The following is a 7,784-nucleotide window of genomic DNA, read 5'->3' as shown; positions in this document are numbered from 1 at the left end:
AGACTAATGGGGTTTCTCCTTCCATTTGTAGTTGGCAAGTTATTTATTTTGACCAAACAATTGTACCCAAACCCCTTGTGCCCAAAATTAAAAGAATTGCTCAATCAAAAGTGCTAATGTTGCTGAAAATGACTGGAAGCTGGTAGCAGTTATGCAGCTTGAGATAATACTAATAAAGCCCTTGTTTTTCATCTCTGCCATCACTAATATTTTCATAACACTTAAAAATGTATGGTGATATTATAATATGTACATTTTGGGCTCTGTGTGTGTGTGTGTGTGTGTGTGTGTGTGTGTGTGTGTGTGTGTGTGTGTGTGTTTGACTGTCGTACAGTGTCTGTCCACACTGTCGAGAGCGACTGTGTCCTCTGGGAAACTGATGGCATCATGATGAGGCAGTAGGAGAAGCAGTAGGCTGAGTATGGTCACACCGCTCCAACACATCTCCCTCTGCCTGATACACACCGCCGGTACTGCACAAATGTGGGTGTTACCTGCACAAAACACATACATGCACACACACACACACACACACACACACACACACACACACACACACACTCATACTTTTAGACAGCGGATACACCCTGCTACTGCACTTTTGTGGGTTTTACCTGCAAAAGACACATATACATACACAGTTGGATGCCAGAAACACCCTATCTGTACTGCAGATGTTACCTCACAACACACACATACAGTTAGATGTTATATGCTGAATGTTATATTAGGAAACAGTTTCGCTGTTCTGCCTGACCTCTGTCATTCTCTCCCACACACACCAGTTTATCAAGACGTTTCCACTGGCTGGCAGTCAGTGTGTGTGTGTGTGCATTGACTTTGATTGCATGTGCAGTTTATTTGCAACCAATACTCATGATCAAGGAGATCTGTCACTCAGTGGAAGGTCAGAAGTGGGGACAGAGTGAGACAGTCAGAGAGACACTGTCAGACAGAAAAATTAAATAGGAGAGACACACTTTCTTAGACAGCACAAGATAACAGCTACAAGCACATGCACGCATACACACACTCATGCACTCACACACACACACACACACAGGTGATATCTTATTGTTTGATATATGAAATAGTTGCTGTCTTAGGTCTGTTCTGAAGGGAACAACTTTCCAGTAGCAGTGGATGTATGTATACATACATATGTATGTTTTCACTTTGAATGGTTTCAGTGAACCGTGTCTGAGACTTTGAAGAAAACGGAATGAGAGAAAGGAATATACACACATATGCACACAAAGGAACATCTCCCTGGGGAGTGTGTGTAGGTTGTTTGTGTCTTGATATGTTCACACATATTCAAGTATGTGCATGTATGTGCATACTAATGAACTTTATAGAATTTAATTATTTATGAGCCTCACAAATAATTTTATACACTGAGCCATAACAGATATAAACAATTTATTATATAATAACCAGAGAGGGGGCGGGGGACAGACAGAAAGAATTATATAGAGACATATATATAGAGATAGTGAGAATTAGAGTGGACTAGTTGGTGAATTCTGATTGCTTTTGACCCCCCCCCATCCCCCTCCCAAAAAAATCCCACACACAAAAACACTGGTATTGACACTTTTCCAATTAGCCCTGGTGCACACCTGCACCCAGACCACAATAAGAAGCTGTCAGTGCTCACCCTGCCCTGATCAATCAGCAGTGCATGATTGATCAGTAATTTATGGATTAGAATGAAAGGGTTGACCTGGATGTGATATATGTATTTGAGTATTGCTTGTGTGATATCCTAGTATGTCTTAATTTCATCATGGCTTCATGCTTTCATGTTTGACCATGATTACTGATCAGATGCTACCTGATCAATGAGGATAATTTTGTCATTTTTCTAATCAATGACATTTCACTATCAGACAATGAGGGATTATTCTCCAGGTGAGTTGAAGATAACCAGATAAGCCTTACTGAGGTTTCAATCTGGAAGAAAGCAGATCTTATCTTCAGCAAATCCAGAGAGGTTGATGGCTTTGAGACATGTAATTATTCTAATGACAATGACAAATAAATTGTTTCCTCTGACTCTGATCTGTCGTAAACTGCAGACATAAGCATAACTCTCTGTTCCTTTCTTTCTCTTTATCTCAATCAGACTCTATCGTTTTCATTTTGTCTCTATTCTCTCCTCCCTCTCGTTTGTTTTCACTGTTTCCATATCTCTCTTCTCCTGCGTTCCACAATGAATGTATATGTACGTGCAAAACAGGACTTTAACTGCAGCCAGAGCCAATGGCTCGTTAATGGTGCTCTGTAATGTCCCCTGCTGGAACATGGCCGGCAGACAGACAGACAAATGCCGCTAACCACCTGCAATATGTCCCCAGCAGATGACAGAGACAGCTCATGCCTTCAGATTAGTATTCACAGAAACAGCATGGAAGGCTGCATCCAAGCTGTGCATGCAACACGATTTTCCTGCAGTTCAGCACCCAGCACACACAAAAGACAGAGAGAGGGGGGACATCAAATGTCTAAGCAAGAGAGAAAGAGCAAAAGAAAGCAAGATTAAGATAGAGAGACAGAAACCTAATGCAAAACAGAAACAAAGGACATCCAAAGGTCAGCTGTCTAAAATTACTTTTCAATCTACATTGAGTGCAACATGTTTTCTATTGAATGTCTCGCTTTGGTTTCTCATTCCTGCCCTCTGGTGCATGAGCACTGCTCGAGCGGCTTCTAGTCATGCGACGTACTAGCGTTTAGCATTGCCCCCCCCCCCACCTTCTTTCTATGTGTGACCCCATCACCCTCCAAAAGGCTGCTCTTGGCTAAGTCTTGGTGCCTGAGCTTGCATGTGCTATCAGATCCACTGGCACTTGGCTAGAGTTGACGAAGTGGGGCAAAAACAGGAAAAGAGTGGTGTGGGTAAAGTGCAAAATGTACATGATTGTGGGGTCTCTACTGCGCTTGTTGGTCTGTCTTGACATTGTGTGTGTGTGTGTGTGTGTGTGTGTGTCCATGTAATATGTGTGTTTGTGCATTTTTGCATGAATAAAAGCATCAGTCTCAGTGTGTGAAGCAAAGTGCTCCTCTAAAGAGAAACAGTACCATGATATATTTGACTGAAAACTTAAGTGAACGTCTCACACAAACATATTACAAAGACTTTGAACTTGGTGTTTTAAGTACCTTAAATTTGCTTATTTATTCTGTTTTGTGTGATTAAACCCAACAAATCACTTCAAATGTGAACAGTGAAAATAACATTTGTGCAGACTGACTAGGTCAAGCAGTGTAAAGCATGGAACTTCACCATCTATAACAGTTGTGTATTATAGCATTCAGTGCTGTCTGGATGCAACCTGGCCCTGTTTACTCTGCTGCTACAGCAGGAGTCTGGACTTGCTGCCTGGCTGGCACAGGTACAGGACAACACCCTGCCACTCCTCTTTCTAGGGTAGTGTGAAACATAAGGGGCCAGCACCCCCCACTCCTGACACCAGACCCTGTGTGTGTGTGTGTGTGTGTGTGTGTGTGTGTGTGTGTGTGTGTGTGTGTGTGTGTGTGTGTGTGTGTGTGTGAAACAATAGACAGCTGGGGGCAGACAGAAGACCTCAACACTTTAAAGGTTAACCCGGGCCTCACCAAAGACTAGACAGAAGAGAAATGGGTTGGAAAGGAGACAAAAATAATGGAAGAAAAGAGAAGAGAATAGAAGAGAAGAATTGAAGTAAAATAAAGAGGACAGGCGCAGCTGCGTTGTTAACACCCGTCAGGTCGCAGAGCTGCATGTAGTTGGATGTTATAATGTCGCCAGCTGCTCCAACCTGCTCCACACATGGGCGGGGTAATCAAACTGGCTCGCGCTGCCGAGATGGACCGGTCTCAAACGTATCAGGCACTATCCCTCCTTTCAGTCGGGAAACGGATCATAGGAGAGCAGAGACTGAGTGCTCACTGCACACACACTTTGTAGTTATTTATCAAAGCTTCAGAACTGACCTGAAATTTTTAAGCTCCAGCTCTTCTATGTGTTAGAACATCCGGCACAGAATAAGACAATATGGTAATTCATATTAAGTTAACCTGTATACGCTCAAACCTTAATCATTCAATTCGCTAAAAGGAGGAATAACCATGCATTCGTCCCTTTCAGGGAAGTGGCCGGGGGAAACAGCTGTTTTATTCAAACGCGCGTAAATGTGCGCTTCGTTCCTTCATTCTGCTGACAGAGCATTAACATGGCTGTCAGTCAGTTCACCTACTAAGTCTGGACGTGCAGCATTGTAATGTTTCAATACGAGAGTGTTGAAATTGCGTTCAACTGTTACTATTTGCTCATCTATTAAATAGTCACCAAAAACGTATATGTCGTACTCGGAATCCTCTTCAGAAATATCCACAATCAACCACCCAACCCATCGCGCTACTTTTGCTTTATAGAAATTTACAAAAGAGAAAATACACATAAGCGACTATCAGAGTTGTGCTGATAAATTGATTTTTTTATTTATGTGTGCGGGAAGGATATATCGCCACCTCAGTTAACTAACAATAGCGCTCTCAGCTCAGAATATTTTAAAACCCCATTCACGAAAGAACGGTCGATAAATTCTCATAAATATTCTCATGGAGAGAGCCTGCGCAATCTCTCTAAGTGACTGCGGCGATAACCGCTTCCAATCCGAAGGACGAAGGTTATATTAATTTAAAGCACCGATCTGGTCTTTATCTTGTGCTCGACCTCATAAAACTCTATATCCCAACTCCATATTGTAAACTTGGGCTACTACAAGAAAATGTAAGATTCTGCGAACACAGAATTAAGAGCCCATTATCAGAGTTACGCAGCATTGTGTACGCGTCCAACAGACGGCCTTTATTTAAATAAGAGAATCTGTTCAATATGATTTAGGAGTAATTGTCTTGATGATATTTTCCCATTTCCCATTTGCCCTACGCAGCCTACTGTAACTACTATTGTTAAGCGCGAATGCAAGTCCCGTTACGGTACCCGCGTTCTGTCTTTAAAATGATTTTTTATTAGCTACTCCTTCGTCTTAAACCGTATCAGTATCATAGAGTTGAGAAAGATAACTCGGACTTTGACTCGTAGCGCAGATGAATAAGGAAGTATAGTTTAAAAGCCTGTTTCAGCTAAAGTAAATCCTGTAGTAGAGAGTAACGATTCGAGTAAAATGAAAAACCCTCATATCGCCCACGTGAACAACTTTATTAAGAGCAATGAAATCCTACCTTATTCTGAAACACGCATGAACAACACTCGTAGGTCTTCCTCATGTATCCAAAGTGCGTCTCCTACACTGCTAAATCCAAACGGTTAGAGATCATTAAGCAGCGCGTGTTCCCGATCGTCGGTAATAAATCCCCACGCGTTTCTTCTATCCGCAGAACAAGATATATCATTCCGAAATAAAGCAGGATTCATGATCCCATTCCCGTGCAGAACGACCCGTCCTCAGGCCTGGGATAGGGTTTTCTGATCTTCAAAGCTCGCCACCGATCAAATAGCACTAAAACAGACCCCTCCCCTCGCTGCCCCCACACCCATTAACTTCATAAAATCGGACAAAATAAAAACAAGTGCGCTCGGGACATTGCTAGCCCGAGCGACTCTGTGCTATAGACGCATTGATTTGTAAAATAAATTACTTTCAATTGAATAAAACTATCATTACGCGATAAAAGGGTAAAACCTTAGTATGTCTGAATGGGCTACGCGTTGAATAAATATAGATCGTCCTAGTCTATTTCTGATCAGACCAATAGAACCCTTCTGCAGTGTGCCGCGGCTCGCCAGCCTGTTGTAGAGACGCCTAGTAAATCTATTTCTTCCTAGATTATGGTAAGAAAAAAATGTTTTCCCCATCTTTAAAGACATTAAATAGTTAATTTCACGACAAACAACTCACCTCATCGGAATCTGTAAATTTGTATCCGTTTTGTATCGTAACAATTCCAAATCGAGCTCGAACTCAACCAACTTCTCCGCACGGCACGGGGAAAACAAACTAATGCACGGCGAATGGTGTAATTCGATCCATCCAGAGTCAATCCATGAACACAGCGCCTAGCTGCCTACCAATAAGGATCGTTCTGCCCTTAGTCCCGCCCCATCCCTCTCTCTCTCTCTCTCTCTCTCTCTCTCGCTCTCGCTCTCTCGCTCTCGCTCTCTCGCTCTCGCTCTCGCTCTTGCTCTCCTTTTTTTTCCCTAAATGTGGATTTTGGCTGCTTTTCTTTCTTCCCTGTGTTTTCTTTCTATAACACAGAAAGAGGCCTCTACATCTTGGTGACCCAGAGGTGGCCCCCTCCTTTTGGCCCCATCCCCCACTGCAGTACGCTGCTTGTTAAAGCTTTTCCACAGAGCTGTTTTTGAAAGAGAGAGAGAAGATCAGTTTTGCTTTCCACAGGAAGATCTTGACCTGCAATTGCAGCCACAGTGTGAAAGATAAAAATCAAATTTTGCTTGAGTACACACAAGACTTTTACATTTAGACATGTTTTCAACAAGGTAATATTAACACACACTCACAAACATACACACACAAACACACATCCTTAATATCAGATTTTTTTTAACATTCAATTTCATAATAATAATCTTTCATTTGACAAAACCAAAATGCATTGTAGCAATGGTTTACAAATATAATTAACAGCTTATTTATTAAGTTGGTAAGACATTGTCTAACTCAGTTCCAAATTCATATTCCAGTGTATTCCATATGTATAATCATTAACATGCAGAAACTGCTGGATGAACGGAAAAATAAAACTGACTATGCTGTAAGGGTGTAGATTCTTGTCCACTATGCTCTTCTGGATAGGAGCCTACACTCATGCACATTCACAGACAAACTCTCTTCATTTAGCTATATTCCCCCAGTCAGTGCAAAGATGAACAGATTATAAAAAGTCTGGACAAAAATGGACAAATTATAAAAATTCAGTTGGTTAAAAATTTGGTGAGCAAACAGACATTGCACACACACATACATACACTTTGCCTGTGGGATTATTATTATTTTTTTTTACAATTAGTTCAATTAACCCAGTTTGGTTTGCCAGGAGGAATCACATCACATTTTTTTATTTGTGTCTGTGTGTGTGTGTGGGGGGGGGGGGGGGGTTGTTTGTGTGTGTGTGTGTGTGTGTGTGTGTGTGAAAGAGAAAATGCCAATGCTCATATTTTTTGTCTAAGAGAACAGCATCATTACATCAGCTTTGCTAATACTACCAAACCCAAATAATCAAACTATTCTGACATTTGTTAAGCAAACAGTGGAAAAACTGGTCTCCTGATACAAAGTCATTGTGGAAAACAATTGCCTTGGATCATTAGAGTTGTCCTAATTTAAATTGTGTAGATCACACCATCACGTGTATATTATGCAACTAAATTAATGTAGGACAACCCATGGGTCAAAGCAATTACATTACCCATTAAGTATTGGAGTGAACCTAACACACCAGAGTATTACAGCAGTTCCACACTCATTCAGAGAGCTGTGTAATGGCTTCAGATCAGATGCCTTAATATATACACCCCACCACAACCCCTGACACATTGAACCTTAATTGTAACACAGGTTAACTGAAGCAAACACCCATGTGAAAGCTCTCAGTCTGTTGCTTCAATTTAAGAATTAGCATCTGAATCCAGCAGCAGAGTGAACCAACTCATGCCATTGCAATGTCATTGTCTGCTATTGTTACTGTGTGAGGAAGTGTGCTGATAAGTGTGTGCATGTGTTTGGGGGGGGGGGGGGGTAAATTGGTGGGTTTAT

The 7,784-nt window shown here is 41.6% G+C and overlaps 1 protein-coding gene across 9 annotated transcripts in view; it reads right to left on the bottom strand.

The window, feature by feature from the left end:
- LOC145643262 (semaphorin-6D-like) overlaps positions 1-6,007 on the bottom strand; it is an 18,286-nt gene extending 12,279 nt beyond the window's left edge. For 7 of the 9 annotated variants that reach the window (XM_081709418.1, XM_081709422.1, XM_081709423.1 and 4 more), the window contains exons 1-2: positions 5,910-6,007; positions 333-494 (exon numbers count right to left, since the gene is read on the bottom strand). In XM_081709418.1, the coding sequence (XP_081565544.1) occupies positions 333-444 (112 nt within the window). In that variant the 5' untranslated portion in view covers positions 445-494; positions 5,910-6,007. Of the gene's footprint in view, positions 1-332; positions 495-5,232; positions 5,304-5,909 lie in introns of all 9 variants that reach the window. The other 2 variants (XM_081709419.1, XM_081709420.1) reach the window with 2 other exon arrangements.
- Between the last annotated feature and the right edge of the window lie 1,777 nt (positions 6,008-7,784).

The sequence above is a fragment of the Electrophorus electricus genome, unplaced genomic scaffold, assembly GCF_041902795.1.
Source record: "Electrophorus electricus isolate QZ-2024a unplaced genomic scaffold, ASM4190279v1 Scaffold41, whole genome shotgun sequence".
Taxonomy (NCBI): domain Eukaryota; kingdom Metazoa; phylum Chordata; class Actinopteri; order Gymnotiformes; family Gymnotidae; genus Electrophorus; species Electrophorus electricus.
The sequence above is the reverse complement of the archived record's forward strand: the minus strand, read 5'-3'. Positions and strand labels throughout refer to the sequence as shown.